The 25,431-nt window shown below is 44.6% G+C and overlaps 2 protein-coding genes across 2 annotated transcripts in view; both read right to left on the bottom strand.

Annotated features, from left to right (window-relative positions):
• Positions 1-504: 504 nt before the first annotated feature.
• Positions 505-25,431, bottom strand: arfgef2 (ADP-ribosylation factor guanine nucleotide-exchange factor 2 (brefeldin A-inhibited)). Its single transcript, XM_070969115.1, has 39 exons — positions 25,080-25,431; positions 23,133-23,163; positions 22,499-22,622; positions 21,459-21,605; positions 20,265-20,444; positions 19,171-19,483; positions 18,851-19,009; positions 18,594-18,715; positions 17,811-17,944; positions 17,089-17,323; positions 16,868-16,967; positions 15,617-15,756; positions 15,257-15,365; positions 14,968-15,157; positions 14,695-14,806; positions 14,389-14,594; positions 14,129-14,213; positions 12,519-12,690; positions 12,211-12,362; positions 11,921-12,049; positions 11,573-11,731; positions 10,889-11,036; positions 10,670-10,766; positions 10,500-10,540; positions 10,234-10,403; positions 9,128-9,279; positions 8,743-8,915; positions 8,264-8,424; positions 7,978-8,108; positions 6,905-7,034; positions 6,599-6,734; positions 6,369-6,507; positions 6,042-6,099; positions 5,808-5,916; positions 5,503-5,642; positions 5,046-5,223; positions 4,304-4,442; positions 3,307-3,424; positions 505-2,316 (listed from the first exon to the last, which is right to left on the bottom strand). The coding sequence occupies exons 1-39, from the start codon at positions 25,252-25,254 to the stop codon at positions 2,152-2,154; spliced, it is 5,559 nt and encodes a 1,852-aa protein (XP_070825216.1). The 5' UTR covers positions 25,255-25,431; the 3' UTR covers positions 505-2,151.
• LOC139335492 (collagen alpha-1(XX) chain) overlaps positions 23,608-25,431 on the bottom strand; it is a 90,058-nt gene continuing 88,234 nt past the window's right edge. Inside the window, exon 42 of the mRNA XM_070969116.1 lies at positions 23,608-23,667. The gene's annotated coding sequence lies outside the window, so the exon portion shown is untranslated. The remainder of the gene's footprint in view (positions 23,668-25,431) is intronic.

Genomic DNA, 25,431 nt, shown 5'->3' with positions numbered 1-25,431 from the left:
ATTTGTCTTGACAACAAAGGATGTGAGAGGTCTCCATGGTAACCTTTGTTACCCCAAAATGTAGCGCGCCTCAGGCCAATCACCAGTTTGAGCACAGTGCCACCCTGTGGCCATCTTTATACGGACACACTGGAAATCCCTCTTTCACACTTCAAATGCCACAAGTAAATTAATGAACAGCCAAATGACTTACTTCACACACACACGAGGCTCAGTGAAGCAGACTTATGGTTAAAGAATGCAGGTTAAATCCAAGCATCAGCAAACATGCAAAGCTAAAGCCAGCTTTGGGACCCTTGGCTGAATCACATTTTGTCTTGTCATAGCAAGAAAAGCACAAGTAACAACATTTATGATGGCTCCATTTTGTTCAATTGCCCAGATTAACCACGATGTTCAATGCCACAGCCCTGGAACTGGAAACCTTGATTGCGTTGGACAAGTCAAGATGTTCCAAATGAGACAGCTTTAAACCATTTTAAAACTGAATCCATAGTCACTGGAGTGGATTAGAATTCAGGTTTATTGATACTTCACCAAATGCTTGGAAGATTACATCACAATATTATGTATAGAACCGTATAGCACTTTCATTTCTATGTATCTTACATTGAAAACTTTACAGTCTGCATTTTTTTCATTTACTGTATATATATATTTATATATTCCCTAGCTTTAGGGAAGAAAAGTAGACATCCATAGTTGCGAGGGAAGGAATGCTTTTCAAAAAATATTTAAATGCACTTTAAATAATTACATACATCCTTCTTTAAAAAAGAGGCATGGAATAAACTATGAAGGAGCCAGGATACAGCGATTCCAGTATCTCTGTGGATGCGAATTTTGGCTTCGCCTCCATTCCTGAACCTTTCTATGGTTGAACTCTACTGTTGAATGTGACACAACACTGATGGGCATTCCAACCACGCAGAGCAGGCTGGCACACTGGGCGGTGTTAATGCACGAGCAAACTGTCGGTAACAAATGTGCAAAAGAGTGTGGGAAATAGACAACCACTGTGTCGAGGGCCAATTGATGGATTGGTGGAGGGTTTGATGAGCCTGTAATTCTAAAGCCAGGAGGTTGACTCCATGTTAAGTCCTTCAGTGTGAGGCTTTTCGGGTCAACACACGAGGGAATGCACGATAGAAGGAAGTAATCAGCCTTTCAACCAACCTTTCATTGTAAACCTGCAATCAACCTGAAAAAATTATCATAAAAGAAATTAAAGCATGTGAGCAAAATAAATAAGTAAAATCTCATCGACAGGCAAGAAATGATAAAGGTGACAGGACGGTCGTGTCACAGAGAGCAGAGACCTCACAAACACAGCTGCATTGATCTTTGATAGTGTTGTAAGAGATGCAGATTGTTTTCACCTGCAGCTGAGAGTTTCAGTCTCCCGAACAATGGCAACAGCCCGCTTCCATATAACACAGACACGAGAGGGAACATAAACATTAAAGTGACGAACAACGCTTTGCGATGGGCACTGATACATGAGGGTTCAGATATTACAACATATTTTGATTAGATCACCAAACTCACAAGAAGAGTGACACTGACAGTGTCATCATTTTCTAACAGGCACAGGCGGCCAAAGGAGATTCTCCAAAAGAAACAAAAGCTTCATCAAATTCAGTGGTATCGTTCATTTGCTTTCACCATGTAGATATATTCTTTTTCTGTTAAGTATTAAAAAAAACAAAACAAACAGAAAAACAAAAATCAAAATCCGGTACAGGGTTTGCAACAATATCAATAAATTATGCGTTTATAGTTCCTTTCTAGTCATTACAGTTTGAGATGAGAGTCGAGGGGATGATGAATGACTACAGTCAGCAGAGAGTGCTGGTCACAGTGCTGTTCATCCCCGAGAGAAAGAAGGGAGGGAGGGAGGACCGGGTAAAGACTTTTCCACGAGCTGAGTGCCGTAGAAAAGCTGAACACTTAAATGCAGAGTCCTGAACTGAGACAGAAAAGCTACAGTCTTTGACGTCGTCCTCCTGACACTGCAGCCCCTCTGTAATCTTTCCCCGTCCAAAAGAGGGGAAAGCCTCTCACATGTCCACTTGTGATCAACTCATCAATGTCCCCCGTTATGTCAATTTCTCCATCTGTCCCTCCACCTGACCCTGCACCCCACCCATTCTAGGACGTCAGAGTCCGGGCGTGTGCCGCCTCGGGAGCAGCGATGCGGAAGACAGAGCCGATGCGCAGGAAGAACCGTCTGAGAACGGCCCGCAGCTCGGGGATCAGGTCAAACTGCATCATTTCACACAGGTGGGGGTAGTAACAGGAAGCATGGGGCTTGAACTGGAAAAGACGGAGAAGGTGGAAAATGGAAATGAGTATCACAAGTCAACCAAGACACATACTACAGGCGCTTTAATCCCTGCTATGACTGTCTGCCAAAGGTGTGAGCTGTACGCTTGCAAATATTAAGACTATAGATGACAGAGAAAGGACTGGCAGTGTGGGCGCTGCTGGGAGGCCACAGAGTTCACAGCAGGGCGTTAATTTAATGTGTCGAGAGGCCATTTTTATCTTCACTGATGTATTTTTGCTGCATTTAGGAGCAATTTCATTGAGTTACGAAATTGCATTCAGGCAAATAAACACAATTTGTAGCACAAAGATTTGTTTTAATTTTGTTTATTCACAGCAGGCCTTGCACAAGATAACGGTGCCGGCCAGTCCACTCTAACAATACTGTTTTAATCCTTGTTGATGCAGTGGTTTGCGTGGCATTGGCACTTTCCTCTAAAGCTGGCTGCGTGGCGTCAACATTTCCTGCTGCTTCAAGCTGCATGCTGGGTTGTTTTCTAGCAAAAAATTGCCATAGTTTTGGCCTAAAAGCCTTGGAAAGAAACCCTGAATCATGGGCTGCCATGAATCATCAGTGAATCATGCTCTCACACAGAGAGGCCATGATTCATGGGTGACAGCTTACAAAAGTGTTTATGATGACAACAATATGAAATAAATAAAAAAAAGGAAATATAAACAGGTTACATACATTTGGACCCTGTCACTTTTAACAAATGGACTTTTTAGCATCTCTCATTTTTTTAGCCCAGGCCTCTTTAATTTGATCCTGGTTCAGATTTAATCAAACATTTAATGTTTGCAAATATAGATTTGAGTCCTGCTTGTTCAAGCTTGTCCTTTACATGCAGTAAATATAGTAGACTTCCAACTAATGTACACTGTGTAGTTAGAGTGTGTGTGTGTGTGTGTGTGTGTGTGTGTGTGTGTGTGTGTGTGTGTGTGTGTGTGTGTGTGTGTGTGTGTGTGTGTTCCTGCCTTGTCATCGGGCAGCCGTAGCGTCCTGGTGAGCAGCAGCATCAGCAGGCTGTTCCAAGCCTCTCTGTGGCTCTCTGAGGTCAGACTGATGAAGTAGGCCAGAGCTTCATTGCACACCCTGAGAGACAGCCCAGCACACACACACACACACACACACACACACACACACACACACACACACACACACACACACACACACACACACACACACACACACACACACACACACACACACACACACACACACACACACACACACACACACACACACACAGTGTTACGACCAACACAACACTGATGTATCTCCAACACTGAACAGGCAGAGGGCTTCAGTCTGTGCAGGAGAGCAGGCCAATGCTACACATGCAGAATTAAACCCCCATTTAATTAATGATTAACACCACACATACGTATTGTTGATGTAAGACATGAGTCAGCTGCTCCAGCACAGCTGCTCAGTGACGGTCACAGCAAGGTGATTTGTACCATGCCGATAGATACACGCACAGTGTACACCTCATAAATATATAATGAGATATGAGCTATGTGTCAAAACAGCTCACTGAACACGGAGCAAACACCAGTACTGAACTTTCTGTGACACGGTTGGTGCTTACTTATCTAATGCTCAACATTTAACCACGAAATCACACTCTGGCATTATTTTGAGGTCATGGACATGAGCCACTGCAGTAACACTGGCATCAACTATGCTTTTTACAAGTCATTTAAAGGGCAAGTCTGGTGATCTTCTATATTTTTCGTACTGACATATCAAAACCAACAACCACTGATGAGCATTAAACACAGCCACATGATGCTGGGTGACATGTTCCTTCAACACACACACATCCACCATCCTGCTGCTGGGAAAACTCACAGAATGCATCAAATCTGTGACACAAATACACTGTTCTTGTTTGAGGAAGCAGCCAATAAAATCTTTCTACGGTTGCTGTGTGAAATAGTTGATGATCACATCGTATGTTGCACTCACAGCAGCAGGCGTGTCTGGATGTCAGGCCATGAGTCCTGCAGCTGGGGGTCAGAGTACATCCTGAACAAAATCCTCAGGCTGCAGGCAAGACTGCTGGTCTCCTGCTTCAGTAAGTTGGGCTTGGATTTCCCTTTAAAGCCTGAGGGCGGAAGAGGGAGACATTCAGTGGTTTCACAAAAACAAAAACAAAACAGAAGCTACTGCAGCGTCCCTGGATGATTGTGGCCTTTGTTGCATGTCTCGCTCCTCTCTCTCGTCCCTCGTTTCCTCTCTGGATCTCTGCTGTGTAAATCAGATTCAAAGACAAAAATGCCACAATGCCCCTGGTCCAAATCTGGCCAGGGACCTTTGTTGCATGTCTTTCTCTGTCTCTTTCCTGATTTCCCATCATTTCTCCACCATCAACTCTAATCAAGGCTGAAAATGTCCAAAAAACACCAAACAACAACAGGGGGAGGGACCGAATGTGCAAAAGCAGATGTAACTTATTAACAAAACGATAATCGTCTGTGACTGAGCGGAATACTCACAACACAAAGAATGGAATTTTAGAGGACCTTGTAAACATTAATCATTTTAGAACAAGAAGACTTGGAAAGACGGTGAGGTCAGACAATTTCTTCTAAAAACCTGTAAGGCTGTTTTAGGACCTCATTTAAGCAGAAGATAATAACTTATGTACAGAACAAGTGCATACAATTTCCTCAACTGAAACATCACGGAGGACTTGCTTTGTAGTTACCTGCCCTCCAGAGCGCTGTCCTCTGTTCGTTGTTGGAGTTGAAGTCCTTGGCGAAGGTGTGCGACTCCAGCAGACAGTCGAGCAGCTTGAAGAGGTGTGCAGAAGTCATGTGTCTGTACATACCCTGATCTGGAGCCAGCTCGCCTCCCTCAGCCTCCGACTCCTCCAGAGCATCTCGCTGACAGGACGACATTTTCAGACAACTTTAGCTCAGTATATCTGATTATTTAAGATTACACAGAGCTGTGCCTTGGCCTGATCTGACATATGATCACTTCCCCATAGTTCAGATTAGTGAGCAGCATTTCAGAGCAGGCCAAGAGCAAAGAAAACCTCTTTGTTCCTCTATTTCACTCTTTCTGTAACTCATTTTCCTTAAATACTGTCTAAATAAATACTGTGAGTTAAAGGCAACGTTGGGATAAAAGTCAGCCCGTATGGTAGCTGATGAACCTACCTGTGCAGCAGCCATGTTCTCAGCATCCTCCTTCTTGCTGGTTGCTGGGTAGAAGACAATGTTGTCTATGGTCTGGATGAGTTCAAGCTGTACCACGCATTTAATCAGCAGCCCTGCAAACAGCTTCTGGTCTGACAGTCCTACAGAACAGAAAAACCCGAGAGTTGCAGAGATGTGAGCATGTAAGGGGAAAACTGATTGTGGCAGTCCATCTTAACAGACAGTCAGGAACAAATGTGTGTTTTTCATGTAGATTTTCAGGTTGAATTTGAGTCTGCAGTGAGTGTGAGTGTGTGTGTACTCACTCGCATTGGACTTGCCCTTCCAGGTGTCGTCGCTGGACATCTGGCTGTGTCCTCTCTCAGACAGAGCTCTGTCGTAGCTGCTCTGGGACTGGCTGTCAAAATCAGCATCCTGGAGACGTTCAGCAACAAACATCGAGGACATTCACAGGTTAGTGAGGAGTATGAAGCATCTGCTAAGCTGCTGCTGTGCATACTGTGATGACTCTTAATAGGTATATTTGTTTATGTCCTTACAAAATGTTTGCCATCTCCAGTTTCCTCTTCCTGTCCAGTCGGTCGCCAAGTCAACAAACTGATGTGCAAAGCAAAGAGAAGGGCAATCAGGTGTTCTGATAATTTCCATCCCGTCTCTGCAACACTAAAGCACTTTGATTTACATTAGCTTTAATTCGTTTCCCATTAACTTCCCGCTGAGAATACTGTCTTCAGAACAGTTAGGATGAATTAAATAACAGGCTGAATGAGATGTTAACATGCAGTTTTATTACCATTTTTGAGCTGAGTGAACTGAAACCGAATGAGCCGAATCTCTGCGTGACAGTTCAGCGGTTCAGGACTTACGCGTGAGGGCTGGTGTTCTGGAAGATCTCCAGCATACAGGAGCAGGTGATGTTCCAGACCTCGGGGCTGAACTTCTCCCCGTTCAGAATCACCAGATTCTCCAGACAGTTGGTCCCCGACCGAGCCAGCTGCTCGTTGTCTGCAGAGGAGAGGTGAGAGCTTGAAAACACGTCTGCCACAGAATCCTGTTACCACAGCTGAATGCTTGGACTGTGATACTGAACACCCACCTTGCCTCACACACCACTGTAGCTGTGTGAAAATGTCAGCCAGCAGGATTTCACTGAGAGGCTCATAAAACTGGGTGAAGACGTCGCAGATGGCATACAGTGCATGGTTACACGTTGTCGTCATCCACTCTGTTTTCTGGAAGCAAACATGAAGCAAACAGAAGTCAATGTGAGGCAGGCTTTTAAAACATTCCTCTTTCAGTCTGTATGTGTAAATCAATTGTTGACAGATCTTCTGACTATCTCCAAATCACAAAGGAGGATATCCTTCAGGGCCCTGACGGCCTGCTGCCAGTGACCTCTGACCTCTGTCTGCTGCTCGGGGAGCTTCATGTTGTCAAAGATGCGGAAGACGATTCTGAAGAGGTCGTGCCACCAATGCTTCTCAAACGTGTGACCGTAACTCTTCATGATCTCAAACATGACTGTGAGACCTCTGTCAGAAGAAGACAAACAGTTCATGCATCAGTCTGGATGCTCACAGCTCTGCAAGCAGCGAGATCAAGGAGGACACAAAGTGGCCTCGCTAACACTTCAGTACAAACGCTTCCATCCTGCTTCTTTCCATTGCACATCTGTCGTCTTTTTAACTGATATCCCGACACATTTGAGTCTTAATTTGTGTATTTAAAAGCCTAAATGCCAAGTTCCAAGCTAAATACAAGTGTTTGAGAGAACTAGAGACCAATACAGGTGTAACAAAAAATCACAGCCATGGTTCTTTTTCATTTAAATGCTTTCAATGTGCAGCGTCCAAAATGTGGAACAGCTCGCCGCGCAGTGTTCCTAAAGAGAAGTTTCCTCTTATTAGAGGAAAAAGAGGTGGATGAATGTACTTTGTATTTCATTAAAAATGTTATGCACTTTAAAAAGCCAAACGTGTTCTCGTCAGGTGACACCTTCAAATGTCTTATTTTGTCAATATTTTGTCAGATATTCCATTTCTAATATAAAACACAGAAAAGAAGCAAATGGTCACATTTAAGGAGCAGCTGGACCCAGCAAAGATTTGGCAATTTTTCCTTTTTAAATGAAAGAAATAATTATTCAAAATGATCAAAATTGTTGCAGATCAATGTAACAGATGAATATGTATAACAACGCCAACAATACTGACATATGCATGTTAACTGTCACTTACTGTAAGTCTGACAACAAGTTCTCTTAACTTCTTATCCAGTCATGCTTCACTTTTATGCACAACACCCTGCGGATATTACCTCCTACTATTTAGTTTGTCTTATTAATTTATGTTTATATGTCTTATCTTCGCAGACAGGAGCAGGTCAAGAACTAGGGGGGACAAAGTTTTGGAGGACGTGTCCATGTAGCAGTGAAATGACAGCATGAGCTTCACTCTGCGCGAGCTGTTTCTCTACCTGGTCCGGACATCCAACTTGCAGCGGTTGATGATACAAGAGAGCTCGAACAGAATGGGAAACCAGCCGCGAACCCACACCCGATCACCAGGGGCAACATTCATGTCATCACTGGTGTATTCCCTCAGGGTCTGGACAGGGACACAGCAGGACACAACTTCATGAAGTGTAATATCACATAATCATGTTTGAAGACACCACATAACACAAAGATGGACAGGTGCCATTACTGTCACACAATTGCCTTTTTATTGAACCAGTATAGTCTCAGCTGAGTTGCTCCCACCTGTGGCCTTTCAGAGACGTATTTAGCACAGTGTCGTATGAGTCGGATGGCCTCCATGCTGGTGTCAGGAAATGCTGCGTTGCACACAAACTCTGACAGGCACTTCACCGCATCCTGGAATGAATCAATAGCAGCTGCAAAGTGCTCCTGGAAGGTGTTCACTGAGGACAGAGGGTAAGAAAACAGGGATCAGCTCATTGCTGATTTGTTGTTTGGTTGGTTGGTTGAAGCCTGGTGCACCCTAGAGGATGAAAATTCAGGATGTAGGACCACACACTTGGTGTTTATACTAGGGGATTTCAGAGTGATGATTCCAAAATCTGCCCATTTATCTTCCGATGTGGGGCCAGCTTAACAGTACGAAACCTTAACTCTCACGCTCTCATAAAGCTAAAGCAGGACCGAGGATCCAGTTTGGCACAAACCGCCTCCGTCACCTGTTTTCTATCACCTGATGGGACAGCTGCAGTCATACTCACTGACAATGTGCCCCGTGGTCTGGAAGGCCAGCTCCACTATGGTCTCATCATGATCGGAGGCTGCCTGGTGAAACACTGAGAAGATGTTCTTCCAACCTGAACGGATGTTGGCCGCCTGGGAGTTTACCATCTGAGCCACACATCTGATCACCATGTCCTTGATAGTGGGGGACCTGTGGTGGGGGGAGGGGAGATTATTAAACACTCACTACAATGCATACTGCATCTAATGCTACTCTATATCTACTGGAAATAACTCATTAGTGCCCAACCACTGTCACTCCTATGACCCTGTAGCTTTTTACTGTACACATCTATAGACGACTTATGTACTGAGAAAGAATAGACCCTCATCCCGTCCACTCATATTCTAAATATTCTTTACCTGTTCTTCTTCATAATGTGCTCAAAAGGCCTGAGGAAGTCCTTCTGGAAGCGGAAGTTGGCCAGCTCTCCTTTCTCCAAGAACTTCATGGAGAGCTGCCTCAGTGAGTCCACAGCAAAGATGGCGACATCCTCATTGGGGTTACAGCCCACCTACAGGGAGCCAGTCATCAGAGGAGCTCAGCGATGCATCATTTGCTCAGTATGTGTACTGGACAATCCTGATTAAACCTGCATTTCTTCATTCTTTCTGATCACTTGGGGGAAGCACCACAAGCTGTAAACACAACGCTGACGCATTATGACGCTGTGTTTCTGGCCACCTTGCAAACAAAAGTATTCTTTCTCCCTTTATCTGTTTTTGGTCTCCACCAACTCCTCTCTGGCTTCTTTAGCTGCTAGATGAAGCATTTTAGTCGTAAGCTAATAACTAACTTTGCATGTCTGCTATCTGGTGCTGAGCAGGTGGTACAGTGGGGTTTTTTGCTGAAAAGATGAGATGAACTGTAAGACTGGACCAAAAACAGGAAAATTGTGATTGATAAAAGCTAAGAGCTAAAATGCTACAAACAGCTGGAAAAAAAACATCTCTGGGGTTTGTTAATACAAGTGACTTCTTCCACATCAAACAGTCATTCTTAATATTTAAAAATATCGATCAGAGGAGCTTCAGGTCTGATATAAGAGATTCTAGTTAACGTTAATATCGCAGCAATAATTATACAGTGACAGATTTTAAATGGCATTACTGAATCACTGCTCCATTCATTTTTGTGAATTAATGAAAAAAAACATCTGTCTTTTCAGTGATGCTCCATGGGTAATGAAAAGGACACTTTCAATGCAATTTTCTTTGTGTGTTTCATGTATGTAAAGTTGGCTGTTCAATCTCAGGACCAAAACATGCTCCACTTACGTACACTAAACTAACTGACAATGTCTGGCTTGCAATAGCAAACACACAAACTCGCGTCATCCCGCTGCTCCCTCCCACACCACCCCTCACTGAAACACATGAGATCGTGGCTCACGCTTCTGCCTGTGGAAGAATTTTCAGCTGACACGCTTTTAAAACCCAAACGTTCGCAAACCCTCTGTTCCACAGACCTTATTGAAGTGGTCTCCGATGACCTGCCAAATTCGAGACCATTGCAGCCTGATCCGGTTCATGTTGTAGTAGGAGATTTCTACAATCTTTTGTAAACTGAACATGCGCGGCTGGTGTGTCGAGGCCAGCTCATCCATGGACACTGCACACAGCCACCGCACAAAGTCCACTGGAAACAATCACAGTGACACACAATGAATTATTTCCCTTTCTTTGTAACACACTCAAACAGAGATGCTGTACATAACGACGAACACACGCTCACCGATTGCATTCCCATCTAGTCTGGTGGAGCCAGTGAAGATCCTGCAAATATAAAAGCAACCTTATTATCTTTAGGGAACAGAGACCTTCATTCATCACAGAGAACAGATACAGACCGTGTGTTCAGTATGTAATTCATGTCCAGTATCTGAGCACAGTCTCTTTTCTTACCTGTCCACAGCGACCACCACACTCTGAGAGCTGGTCTCTCCTACTGACTCCTGGATGTGAGCCATCTGTCTCTTGTCCTGACTTCCCACGAGGTTTCCTGCGACGCCAAACACATTTAGCACAAGCTAATGTAAACAGCCATTCATCAGACATACAACAGGTGTATGAGGTCTTTAAAAGCACACATACATTCCCAGTGTGTGTGTAAGTGTATCTCACCCAGCCCCAGGGGCATGAACTCCTCTGTGCCAGAGGGTAAGCCCTTGATGCCAGCCTCCTTGTCCCGGACCACCCCTGAGATGTAGCGTGTCTTTACCCCCGTGCCAATCAACTGAGCAAGTTCCAACTGACTGATACACCTCAAGATCTACAACACAAACACAAAAACCACAAATAACTTTAGGGCTTGTGTGTGTTATTGGCTTTAGAGTAGCTGTGAACAGAATGAGCTCAGAACATGTTTGATCCCATTATATGAAACACATATCTTCAACATTGATCACAAATGAGCAGTTCATCATTAAACTCTAAAGGTTGAAGCATTTTCCTCGAGTGGTGAGAACATAATTTACAAGGACCCTTATTTGTGAAATATCTCAGAGTCCATCCTAAGAAAAATGCTAAAAGTTGACCACAGATTGAAAGCAGCTCCTTCTTCTCCCTCTAAATTACTGATCTTCTCATCCACTATTCACTTTCCACTACACCATCATCTGGTGTGTCCCTACAGGGGCAAAGACAATAAAAAAGGATTCAGTGCAGAACCCTTGTATTAGACTGCCTTAGTTTCATTCCCTAAAAAACTGGCCACAGTTGCTCGTTATCTGTGATCTTATCAATCCACAACAGATGAATATTTGTCTGTGCTACTAATGCTTATCAGTCCTTGGAGCAGGGAGTCACCTCATGCCAGGAGTTGCCCAGGTAGTTGCCGTCAGTGTGGGCCACGGTGATCAGGGTCTTGATGGTGTCAATGTTCTTCTGCTTCATCTCGGTGATGCTGGAACTGGCCGTCAGCAGCGTGAATCTGGCCAAGGCTTGGACATACGCATCTCGCTCCAACTACAGAGAGGAAAGCCGGTTATTGCACGGTCACGGCCTCATGCTGTTTTAAACACTAAGAACACTGAGCCAATTACACATAAATCATTACTAAAGTATCATGTGACTGGTTGAGAAAAGACACAAGGATGATCATGATGAACACTGTTTATATATTAGGCTCCATCTGTGTGTTAAATAGCACCAGACCTGCATGCTGAAGATGCAGGCGATCCTGATGGCACATCGAATGCCCTCCAGACACAGTGAGGCCACCTCTGGGTCGTCACAGTCCTGCAGTCCCACACTGAATGCTGCCAGCAAGGGGGTCCATGCCAGCTACAAAAAAAAAAAAAAGACATTACAGGAAGCTGTACATTTCCAATATGTCCACATCTGATACTTCACTTGCTGTAACAGTTTGCCTCTCTTCAGCCCACAGTGTAAAGCTCTGTTTCAATTCAGTTGGAAATGTAAAGTAAAAGACCACAAAGTAACACCTTGAACATGGGTCTGACATGCTCCAGATGTGTGGCGCTGAAGAAGGGGGCCTGAGCGTGGCTGACCGCCTCCATCAGAGCTTTGGCCGTCTTCGCCATCTGCTCCATCTCCATGTTGTACAGCAGACGACGCTGCTTCTCGCTGGCTACACCTGGAGGGAGGAGGACATACATGTCTCTGATGTTTGAGTTTGAGTAGTGCCAGATGCAGAGCCTGGAGGACACCTGTTCAGAAAACACACTTCAGAGAAAACCATTTTCTCTGAGTAACCCTGACAGAAAGCGTTTGAAGGGTGACAAGAACTCACTCTGCTTGGTGGACTTTGGGGTGATTGAGAACTCTTTGCTTTCCTTCATGGCAATCTTTTTGCCCGCAATCTCATCGTATATGGAAGAGAGATACTCTTCAGGCAGGTCCTTACTGTCGTTAATACCGCGATTCATCTTGATGTACTGCTCCTTCGTCATCTTGTTCTTCACCTACATGAATGAAAACAATCAGGAGAGGCATTCAGAGTGATTAATTAGAAAGAGGAAATTGAGAGTGTGAGAATGGAACACAGTGGATGACGTTTCCCATCAAGCTATTCAAGCATTGCATATGTTTGAATTAATGGACACAAAATTAGCTACCTTGCCATTATCAGGTGGTAGCTTCTATCATGTTTGGTCTTTGTACACAGGGGATATTTACTAAGTCTGTTGCAAATGACTGCCAGGGTTACAAGATATTTTGGCACTGCAGCCGCAGACATAACTGAACCAAGCCAACCGGTTCACCTGATTTGGCTGTTCTGATGCATACTGCACATGTCTGGAAACCAGAGGAGACAAAAGAGTGTTTCTGCAGCTGAATCTTCAATATTGGTCTAAAAGCAGACAGCTTTGGATCTGCAGGCATGTCTTCAGCCCGCAAGTGGAAGACAGTATGTGAGAAAAGTCTGATACTGTCAGCTGAACAAAGACGTCACGGACTGAAGAACATGAACGCAGGTGATTTTTGATAAAACTCCTTTGTCATTTGTGTAAACTTTATTACAGGCTGTCAGATTGCACTGGTCTGTATCTGTTATGAGCCATTAAAGGTTGGGAAAACAACAGATTCAAGCAGAAAACCACTGAAGGGAACAGATGATAAACACTGTATGGAAAAAGAGAGACTGCTGCTGTTGCTCTTTGCTCTGGAGTATAACACATCCTTCAATTTACTTTTCCTTACAGCTGAAGCGTTGAAGTGCTTACTGAAGTGTGACTTCATTGTCTGACATTGTCTCATCGTCTCTCTTTGTGGCTCTCTCTCTCTTTTTCTCCCAGACATTAGTCTCTCTCTCTTTCTGTGCCACATTTTATACCTTCTAGTCCCACACTTTAAATTTCAGAGGCAATTTCCTGTCACACAGTGGTGTGTCAGCAGTGATAAATCAGAGGCTACTTGTAGAAGACAGACACAGGCAATACAGTGGTCAATGTAGCCAATGCAGAGGACTTTGGAAAAGACACGCAGTGTCATCCACCAAAAAGGCAAACCTTGTTCAGCTTTTACCAAAATGCAAAGCATCATCAGGCAGCAAGGCGCTGCTGTGGACCAGCAGGTTCATGCCAGCACTAGCAGATACATTTGTGCTGTTTATACTGTCTACTTTGCGATTAGAGTGCCAAAAAGTAAAACAACTGTCACCACAGTAATTTTCCCAGAGTTGTAAAACCATGTCTTAGAGTGTTATAGACTCTGGTGCCGTCCTTTAGTAAATAATGACAAATGCAAGGTGACCCTTTATTGCGAGAAGACTGACTGACGAGGCTTAATGAACACTCCACAGAGAGAAATGACACAGTTGTGTCCTTGATGATACATGGCTGACATATGGTGATCACGGTGAGGACAGTGACAGGACATCAAACAATGCACAGTTCTCACCTGAGGACTGTGCAGGTCTGTGGTGAGCATAATGATGGAGTATGCCAGCACGTAGGCAGTGTCTGCACTGGCAAACAGAGTCTGTCTGTAAAGAGGACATATGAGGACAACAGTTAGCAGCTGCACTGATCTAATGTTTGTGTGTTTGTTTTTATTCAAAAGTAAACTCTCGTATTGATTAAAATCAAACATACTTCATGAGTAGCAGTAAATCTCTCCGAGCCCTCGTGTTCTGATAGCAGAGCTAAGACGGGCCTTACCCCTGGTTGCACTCCAGGTATCGAGCAGCGAACTTCTCCATCAGCCTGTCAATCTTCTGGGCCTCACCAGGCAGCCTGAAGCCTTCCAGGAACGCTCTGAGAGCCGAGACAAAGTCCCGCCCGCAAAAGTCCAACTGGTCCACGTAGCAGTACATCACTTCTTTGTTGAACTTGATGTTCTCACCCAAGAACTCTCCCACCTGGGTCTGTGGGTGCAGAGGTAAAGCGGTTGGGGGATTACTAACTGGAATGAACATTTCTGCTGTGGGAGAACTCTGTATTATTTGAGACTGTGTAGTCCCTCACAGTGTCCAGCCTGTCCTCCTGATGGAGGAACTGGGAGATGTCCTCGGCTGTGGCGCCCAGCATGCCCTGGTCCTGCAGGTACTGGATACCTCGCTTCGGCTTCTTGTTGAAGCTGGGGGTAGATGAGAGGAAAAAGTCAGCGCTCGTCTTCTTTAAACGAGAATTAAAAGCATCAAGGCAGACATTACCACAATGAAGCATTGTTCCATCCATAAAAGTTGATCCTAACTGATCCTAAAGTAAATCCTAACCAGGCTGAGAAAAGGGGCTCACAGTTCGATGCCGTGCTCGATGATGTCCTTCTGCTGTTTGATAACCTCGTACTGCTCCGGATGGTCCGCCTGGGAAACCGTGACGCTGGAGGAGACCGTGGAGTCCAGCGAGCTGATGCTGTCTCGACGCCCCACCAGCTGCTCTGTAAGCTTCAACTCTCCTGCGTCACTGTCAGACGGATGCTCCTGGCCTGCAAACAAATCACACACAGACGCAGTGATTACACATGTTCAGACATCCCCCTTCTTGCGTGCATTGCTCACACGTGTACGGTCCACTACACACTTACCCAGGTTAGCCTGAAGGTTTGGATTGACATACATGTCTTTGCTCCACTCCACCATACATTTGAGGATGGACACCAGACACTCTAAACCCTTTTTACGAAGGCTCAGCTCCTGTGGATATTATAGAACACACAATCACACGTGTAGGTGCTGTTACACACTAAACATGGCGAGGAAGCTACGGCCAGAAGAGTCCTGCCTCACCTTTGACCATATTACAACTAGGTTTTTGTTAAGTTTTCATCATGTATGCTGTGTACAGCTTAATAACTAGAATGTAAAACCTTAATATGAAACACTGAGGAGAAAGAAGAGGAGAAGCCTTACAACATACAGCACAGTGCACCTGAGTGTATGTGTACCTGCAGAGGAGTCATCCCAAGCTCCTGACCACTCCTGCCCTGAGCAATCTTGGACAGGTCGTTGACAAGGCGCTCAAAGATGTTGGCTGCATTCAAGTCACAGTCGTAATTCACGTAGATATCAACCACGCACTGGGCATCTGGTCGGGAAAGAAATGTATTACAAGACCCTTTCCATTGTTTTCTCCAGGGTGATAACATACTGTTGTCTAAAGAAAACAGTAAATACAATAATTCTGGCCCAGAATTATTATAATACAATAATTCTGGGTCACCTTTGCTAAAACCTGACCATGCTGTTCAGTGCTACCAACTGACATAACAGCAGCAGAATCCTTTCAGGGCTGCACTCATAGAAAATGTATCAAGGCAGGATGAAACACTAACCAATGCATGTCACTATCAACCGACATTTGCAAAGCCTTTTCAACTGTCATCAGTTTATGCGCCCACTTACTGCTACTAGCTTTTACTGCCCTCTGCAGTCAGCAGTCGCTCAAGCTACCAGAGTCCAAGAACACGCAATGAAATCAGTGCCAGCAATGGTGACAACTGCAGCATAGTCATGAGACGCAGCGACAACTGGGACTGTTCAGGCCCCTTCAGTCATGCACCTTGTAATGGAAATGTGACGACAATTTTACATGTTGGTCTCATGTCTGAATAAGCACCTGAGTCACTCTGACATTTAAGTTCCAGCAGCAGCCTTACTCGGTCTGACCTGTAACACTTCCAACATGGTACATGTCTGAGTCTAATGCTGTCAGAGTAACGTAAAGGCTGAAGCAGCACACGTTTCCACTGAGTGATTGAATGCAAATTTTGTCCCACCATATAACAATCAGAACATTCTCAAATAAGTATCGGGTCCTTTGCTCAGAGGAAATAAACTGAGTGAATGAGTCGATTACAAGTTCTTGAGGAGATTATTCTCATGTCAGATCAGTGTATAAAAAGCATTTCTTACTCTTGTCACGCAGGACAACACAGGATAAAAATAACCCTCATACAGCCTCAGTAATCGTCAGATAATGTGTCTCCCTCCTCATGTTTGTAATCTATTAAATCATGCCAACTCATGGATGCATAAATGACTCCCAACATCTTGGTAGCTGTAAAGGTCATCACTTTAACAGCTTGATATATTCCATGTCTGCAAAGGGCTTTAGTTTGACCGTCATTTTTTAGCTGTTAATTAGGTGATTTTTTTCAATTTTGGTTTAAGAAAAACTTGTACAGTATCAGTGGTACCTGCACAGATGCGTGTTAGTGTCTGGATAACCATCCACTTGTGCTCGAAGGAGCTGGTCGATGTCTCCAGGATGGTCAGAAAAATCTCCCTGAAAAATACCTGAAGCATGGCGGAGCAGACGAGATAATCAAACAAGCTGCACCAGCATGAATATCAAAACAAATGTTTTAAACGTAACAACTGGTGACACAGTCTGTCACTGTTACTCTGCGCTCTGTACCTCAATCTGCATCTTCAGGTGGACCTTGAAGTGGGACAGCAAGGTGAGGAAGATGGCCAATGAGAGCTCAAAGACCTCAGGCACAGAGGAGACGCCGTTTTTGGACAGCGCCACGCACAGATACTGTTTGATGGCGTTGACAAACATCTCATGAGTGCGAAACACAGGCCCAGCACCCTGCAGCACAGAGAGCAGCAGCTGCAGAGAGACAATCTTGGACCGCAGCTCATGGGACCTGCAGAGACGGATCGGACAAGCACCAGTTAAACCATATGCCTTCAGTGTGAGTATAAAGGAAATAGATCTGAGGGGGTATTTCAATATGTCAATAAAAATGACTCCAGTTTACTCTAAGTTGATGGAAATACAAGATACTTTTGTATAATGGTGTTTAATCATGGTATTTATTTAATGTAGGCCAGACTGACTCCTTTGTGAGCGTCCTCTGGGCTCAGTTTACGCTGCCCTATTCACACTGGCTGGCTCAGAGTCTAACGTTACAGTAACTGGAGATGACAGAGCCACACCGGGATGGAAAAGGACAAGGTAACCTGTGGAGACTGAAGTGAGGCACTGTGCGTAGAGCGAAGGCATCTGCATTTATTTTGGCAAACTGTAGCATGACAAAAATAAATATCTAAAGCAATGTGACCAGCTGAGATAAGGTCAGACTGAAAAGGCCTGCTGATGCAAAAGAGGAAGATACACTTCACTTCACTCACTTTGGGTCTGGGGGTCCATCAGCAAGGGGCTTCATGGAGAGTTTGCACAGAGAGCGGAACACCAGAAAGGCATCTTTCTGCAGGATGTGAGAGAAACGGGCGGCGCTGTGCGGTCCCTGCAGGGCCTCAGCATCCTGAAACAGACCAACAAAGTCAGTCTCACTTTTAATGCAAACAACTCAAAACAAAGGAAAAGATCAGCTCTGATTGGTCTAGCTCGAAGCCATTTCCACGCTGGGACACACACTGATTGAGGTTTGTGGTCGAGCTCCAGGTGAGTCCTGAGGCTGGAGCTGAGGATCTTACCAGCAAGGTCAACACGCTCCCTTTCATTTCACTTTAAATCCACTTTACTCATGGCATCCCATCACAGCAGTAATTCATTTAACTATTTTACCATCATATTAAACAAACAAGAGTTAGAATTCTCTCTAGCCGTTACAAATCTTCAACTTGCCTTGGCTGTACTGAGAGGAACTAAACTGTGCTGATGCTCAGTGCAGCAGAACATTTCTCAGCAAAGGAAGTGATCTTTCTGGGCTGCTACGCTTTGAACATACAAGAAAGAAAACTCAAAATCAATCAAACTCCCTAAACTTTTATCTGAAACATAAGTGAGATCATTATCGCAGCTGAGGATAAATAATGTAAGAAATGTCATACACACATTATTTCTCTTGATCCATTTTTGAGCAGATCAAATGTGATCCACCCTGTTTCATTCAGCAGTCCCTCATCACACCACTGATCAACAGTGATAATATTGCTGTTAACTCTGCTCACCAGCATATCTGTGGAGGAAACAGACGAGCGGTCCTCAATGATGCCATTCATCTGCTGAGCCTCTGCTCTGACTCTGGGGGGCTCTGACTGCTCACTGACAGGGTGGGCTGGGTGATGACCTCCTGCAAGAGAGGCCAGGATGGACATTTTCAGATCAGGATCACAAGAGAAAAACATGGACGAGTGTACTGACATTGATCAGAAGAAAAAGAAACAGAAAACATGAAAGAGATAAGAAAAGACGAGCACGTGCCGACCTGTCCCACTGTGTGTCTGTGACAGCCGAGGTTCTCCATCCTCTCCTTCAGTGGCCTCTGACTCTGCAGGATTTGGACTGCTCTTTGGTTTGTCCCCTTCCTCAGCTGACTGAGCAGCCGTCGAAGGTGTCTCAGCACCTTCGTCTTCAAAAACCGAATCTGATGGAAACAAATAAAGAGTACGTAGAGTCATGAAAGACTTGTGAAGATTAAAGAGGCTGTTATATAAAAGCTGCACGATCCACAGTTCAGATTTTCAAGCTTCAATTGAACTGTAACTTCAGATTCAAACAGAGCAGGAGCCCCAGGTTGACACATGCCTCTTGATGATGTGACCGGTTCCGCTCCTCCATTTAACGGAGCACTGCCACCCTCAGGTTCTCCATTCATTGATGGTGTGTTTGCTGCTTGGTCTTGGTCCAGGTCCAAGGCTGGTGGTGGCGGCACAGAGCTGGTGGTGTTGGTTGCAGTGAGGTCTGGAGAACTGGCCGCTGGAGACGGGGAGCTCTGGGGCTCCGGAGTAGGTGTCCGGTCAGACCGAGGGGAGCCGGACCTCCGATTACCTGGGACCGGGGATGGGTTCTGCTGGGGTAGACGCAGCCGCTCCTTCTCCAGCTCCTGAGCCTCCAGAGCCTGTGGAGGCAGCAGAAGGAGAGGAGGAGAACTGGTTTTATACAAGGGAATGTGGCTGTTAGGGAATATAAATAGAAACTGGAAGAAAATAAATTGGTCATCATTACACAGATTATTCAAATCCTAAAATCTGACTTTGCTTCATAACAAAGAAACAGCGATGCACCTGTGATTCCATAATAGTTCAATTCAAACTTGACAGAATCACCAAACTCTCAGCAGGGCCGAGCTCTGACTGCAGCCACAGCTGCTGGCTGTGACCACAGAGAGGACGCCTGGCTATGGTTGGAGGATGATGCTGATTAGACACCATATATATATATACACATATACACACACACACACACACACACACACACACACACACACACACACACACACATATATATATATAAGAATACAAAAGCACCAGTTTAAATCCTGGCATGAGCTTTCCTGGCAAAGGTTCCTGTGTTACATGCTGAAGTAAGCAGCAGCCAGGAATAATCCCATCCACAGCCACAGACAGAGCTTGGCCCTTATGTTGCTGCATTTGTGCAGCCAAGAAATGTCTTTGTTTGCTTTTGTTGGTGAAGTATATTGCTCAACAGGAAGGTTATATTTTGTTTACTTTAATTAAAACTTCAAAAGCACTGAAATCTCTTTGGGGCCATTCAATTTAATTTTAAAACAGTGCAGAGGAAAAGGCAATACATTTCCCATGTTTTGCTAAAAAGTGGCATGAGTTGTGCAGGTAGATGTAACGCAGCAGTGTGTGGTAAGAATGCCAAACTGGACTCACAGCCTGGTTTTCCATGCGTGTGAAGATAACATTGAGCATCTGCGTGAGTGTGGCCTTAGCGGTGGTCTGGTTGATGAGGTTACGACTGGCCAGGTAGATGTTGTAGCAGGTCCTGACTGTGAGGAGCACCGTGCCCTCATGAATCTCTATGTGAGGGGAGGTCACAGTCGTCAGCAGGGCCTGGACAGAGAAAAGGAAGTCAAGAGTTATCAGACAGCATATCCTGTTGAGAAGATGCTGTGGCTGAACATGCTGAATCACCACTCCACTTCCCTACTCATGTGGCAAACTGAAGTCACAAATGTTTGGTCCTGATACTCCACTATGCTGTGTAGAATTCACCTGTTTGTTGTCTATTTTGACCCTGTGCAAAAGATCAGTTTCAAATTAATGAAAAATGTCCACATGACTGATTCTTTGACATTGTATGTTGTGTTTCGGCATGTTTAAGTCAGTCTAAACAGACTGTATCAACATTCAGGTCTCCTTCAGTGATGAATGCAATCAAAAACAGTTAAGTCATTAATCTGTCCAGCAAATCTTTTGTCAACAGTGAAAAAACTGTGCTCCTTCTCACAGCAAAGACTTTGCCCTTCAACAACCAGGATGTATTTCACTGCAAGAGGAGCCGGCACTGAGCGGCAGGTATGAATCATACCTACTGTACAAACACAAGGCAGGATATCAAGGAACACAAATGAGCAGGAAGTGTGAACCAAATGTCACTACAACCAGAACGTATGAAATGGCTAAATCTTGCAGAAAGTTCATCCTTTCTCACAAATCCAAATGACAATACTGGCAATGGCTTTTCTGGCCTTTAGATTCGTTACGAAGTAAATAAAACATGGATGTCACAGAACTGGATAGCAAACAAAGGAGGCTTTTTGTAACAGACTGTGCTCTTCCTCTAAGCTAGAAATGTTTGTATGATCATAGAATCAAATATTAAATGATGGGTTCAAATGGCTGACCGTGACAAAGACACACAGTACATAAATACATAATACTTCCATAGAATATTACATGATCTACTTTAATCACTCAACACATACAACATGCAGAAAATGATGTTTTCCACTACTGATGAACCGTCTGCCCTCAATGTTTGACCTGATCGGGGAAAAAAGTAAACAACACCGACAGCTGGAGGATGTGAAGGCTGCCAGACGTACAGAGAGGCACTGCGTGTACCTTGATGATCTGTAGCTGTACTCCCTCATCGGTCTGTGGGCCCTGGAAGCAGTTGCAGATGGTTTCCACCAGCCGGTCGATCAGCCTCTTGCCCGGGGTTCTGCTGTCAGGGGCGTTGCCTGTGATGTGACCGTACGCGATCAGCTTCTAAACAGTGCACAGGATGGAGAAGCAGAGGCAGGCTCGGTTTGTAATTCACTGAGCAGTTTTGGGTCTTCGTGTCATTCAGGAGTGATTTTGTGGAGTGTAATGCACAGAATTCACTGCACGCGTGTCAGTGTTTGTATTGAGATGCATGTGTGTTAATTTAGGGTTTATTTGAGCGGCTTGTGTTTGCTTTGCTCATTTGTGAGGATGGGAGAGCCAGAAATTCAGGTTCATTTTTGTGTGTCCACAAGTCATGTTTGGGCTCATTTGACCAAAATTGTGCGTATTTTTGAACAGGTGCTTCAGCAATGTAGTACTGCACTCAGAAATTTGGTGGACTTAGAAGAGACAGATTAAAAAATGTGAGGGTGCAGCGTCTGAAGTGTGTAGAGCTGAAAGAAGCCAGATGACATCACCAGGTGGAGTGCTCAGTTAATAATAATAATAATAATAATAAAGCACCATTCTTTCCAAATTTACAATGTACATTACATGGGTAAAAAATGATTAAAACATTACAAACTGTATCAATTATACAAGTAAATTCAGGCAATTAAGAGTACAAACATAAAATAAAACATAACAGGTGTGTAAGTTGTTTAAAAAAAGTGCAGGTACTAGGAGATTAAAGGATGGTGTGTGTGTGTGTGTGTGTGTGTGTGTGTGTGTGTGTGTGTGTGTGTGTGTGTGTAATGTAGAGCCATCGTTCTAAGTGCAAATCATCAGACGAGTGAAACAGGTGGAGCAAGGTGGGTGAAAAAAGCAAAACAAAAAAAAGAAAAAAAACTGCTCCGAGGAAATGAAAGCATGTGTGTGTGTGTGTGTGTGTGTGTGTGTGTGTGTGTGTGTGTGTGTGTGTGTGCGTGTGTGTGTGTGTGTGAGTGAAGCTTAACCTGCAGACAGTCCAGAGAGGTGCTAACTATCCGGGGGGACTTTGATTGACAGGCCAACTCAAAGGGCAGCACATATTTGTCAGCCTCGATGTAGTTGGCTCTGGGTGGGACCACTGTTCCATCCCTGCAGGTGGGAGAGGACAGCAAACAGCTGTGTGAGCTGGAAAACACTCTGTGACAGCAGGCTGCTATAAACGCAATGTTGGCTCGTGCAAAAAAAAAAAAAAAAAAAACACTCGAAACCCCACTGACATTCATGGCGATCCAGCAGATGATCTGAATAGATGTGAAACTATTTTTCCACAGCGCACAATTTTACTGAGTATTTAATATTGATGTTTAAACAATAGAAAAGCATGACAGCATATTGTTCAGATAACTGCTATCCTACAGCTACAGATTATTACCTGCAGGCTGTTTGAAGGGCTGCTGATAAACTCCAAAGAAGCAGTTACAAAAGCAGCAAATCACCTAAGTCACAAATCAGAGTGAGCAGCTGGGGTTTACTGCAGACTGCCTCAAGGCAAACGTTACCTCGGCTCTGTGCCTCACATCACAGGAAAGGGAAAAAAGCGCTCATTCAGTCATTCATTCATTCATTCAGTGGACAAGGTGTGTGCATACCAATACTTACTTTTGTTTTTCAAGCTCTGACTTGATTTCATCTGTGGAGGGAGAACAGAACAGAAGATTTAACAGAAGATTAAACGTTACTGAAGTCTGAACTCTGACCTTCCAGCACACAGCAGCTGGTTTTGAGTGTACATCTGGGGGTCACTCAGCCAATCACAACATTCTGCAGTAGGACATGTTGCTGTTTCCCTTACATTTCAGTTGGTGGGCAAGTGATGCTACTGGTCAAAGTGTACTACTGTGTATTGATTACTGCATTGTAGTATTGCAGGATTTCATCTGAGACTACCTCTATGTTTTATTGCTAATCACATTTGGTTCAACTGGTCTTTCTCATATTTCCCACATAAATTCCCATTAACTCTGCTACCTAAGTTACTCTCCCTAAATCAATTTCCATTTCTTCATGATTTTTTTTAGCTCATATTGATCTATCCAAAGCTGGACACACACACACACACACACACACACACACACACACACACACACACACACACACACACACACACACACACACACACATCGCAGTAACCCAGCTTTGCAACTGCACGATGAGTAATGTAAAGTAATGACAAACTCTCCATATCACAGGGCTGCAGAGAGGAAACTCACTTGTGCAATATTCACCACAAGTGTCACAATCAGAGTTACTGTGATGATAGCTTTTAAATAACTACTAGGACTGTATGACGTGTCTTTCTTTGGTCATTGTATATAAATTAGAGCAGGACCAAATTAGAGAGAAGTATTAATACTACTCAAGAGTTATCTACTTAGTCACCAGGCTCAGCTCTGGTGATTGACTTAAAAACAGCCATTAACGACTAATCTCTCTTTCAACTGAGCGCTTCATTAATCATGGATGCAACAGATGAAAAGGTCTGCAGTCCACAACATCACAACTTAAGATATCTGAACAGAGACACAAGGAGTTAGCGGCAATGAGAAAGACGAGCTGTTCACGGTGCTTGCATGGAGTTTAGCAAAACACCAAACATGTTGTCAGTATGACGATGAGACGATCACACATAATAGCCAACATGAGTAGTGTGAGGAGTGCAGTGAGAGTGTTGTGTTTTGCTGGTATCATGAATGATGAGAGAGTGTCACAGGCAGACGGGAACAGAGAGCAGACAATACAGTTTGAATGCACAGACCTGTTTGCCCACCTCCCTTCTCTCTGACATTTCTTTCTTTGCAGTTAATCCTGTGCTCCAACAGCCTAACAGTGCCTTCACACTGAAGCATAACTTCTTGGGGCACTGTGCAAAAAACACCCACAAAAAACAACTACCTGCATGTGATTTGTACCAGACTACTGTCAATGCCACCGAACTGTTGTGCGCCTATTTTTTCAGTAACGACAACAGTAGACAATGAGGTGTGTGCACACAAATGGGCAGGGCGGATGAGCTGAAATATAAACGCAGGTACACGATTAAGTGAACAGCCTGGTGTGTGAAACACTATCCGTGATTGTGTTGAATGGAAAAGCACGGACGTCAGAGTATCCTGGAGTTAGATAGCCTGTGTCTGGGTGCAGAGCAGAACTGGGCTGTTTGGCTGAGTGACAGTGCTACGTACAACACTGGGATTGGTCTGTTTAGTTAGCTAACCTAGCGCTGACTAGCTACCGACGGCTACATATTAGCCTGTTTACCTGCCGACGTTCATGGGGGTGACGGTGTAGCGAAGGCAGGGTGTTAGCATTGCAGAAGTTCAATAAGACACGAATGTGACGCCCACACGCACCAGCTAACGCCATCCGTAAACGTCAACGGACAGCTGAACAGACGATGAAGGCCATCCACATGCTAACGCTAACGCTAGCTAACTGGGTAGCTCTGTCCTGTTTCTGTAATAAGCCACACACGAGCGAAATGTGTCAGTGAGGCACGACATAAAACACAGGGCTCGGCAGACCAGTGTACGGAGCAAAGCCACTCACCAAGCGCCACTTGACAGGCTTTGCGCAGCTGGCTGTGCTGGCTCCTCTTCACCTCCTTATCCGAGAGGATTTTCTCCAGCGCCCTAGACAGAAACATGCTCTTCGTTTTACTGTTTTCTGCCTTTGACTGCGAGTGCTGTTGCTGCTGTGGTGGTCGGTGTTGTTGTTGCTGCATCTCTCGGTCTTGTTCCCGCTGCTCTCTCAGGCCGTCATCTTCGGCCTGGCCCTGCGGATAAGCAGGTGACAAGGGAAGCTAACGAAAGCCAGGCTATCGGTGTCAGTCCAGTGGAGTTGCTACCTCAGCTCAGCGCCGCCATGCTGGTTACACGTCACGTCACGTGATTCTCAGCTG

The sequence above is a fragment of the Chaetodon trifascialis genome, chromosome 8 (genome assembly GCF_039877785.1).
Source record: "Chaetodon trifascialis isolate fChaTrf1 chromosome 8, fChaTrf1.hap1, whole genome shotgun sequence".
Lineage (NCBI taxonomy): Eukaryota > Metazoa > Chordata > Actinopteri > Chaetodontiformes > Chaetodontidae > Chaetodon > Chaetodon trifascialis.
This window is presented reverse-complemented; position numbering and strand designations above follow the sequence as displayed.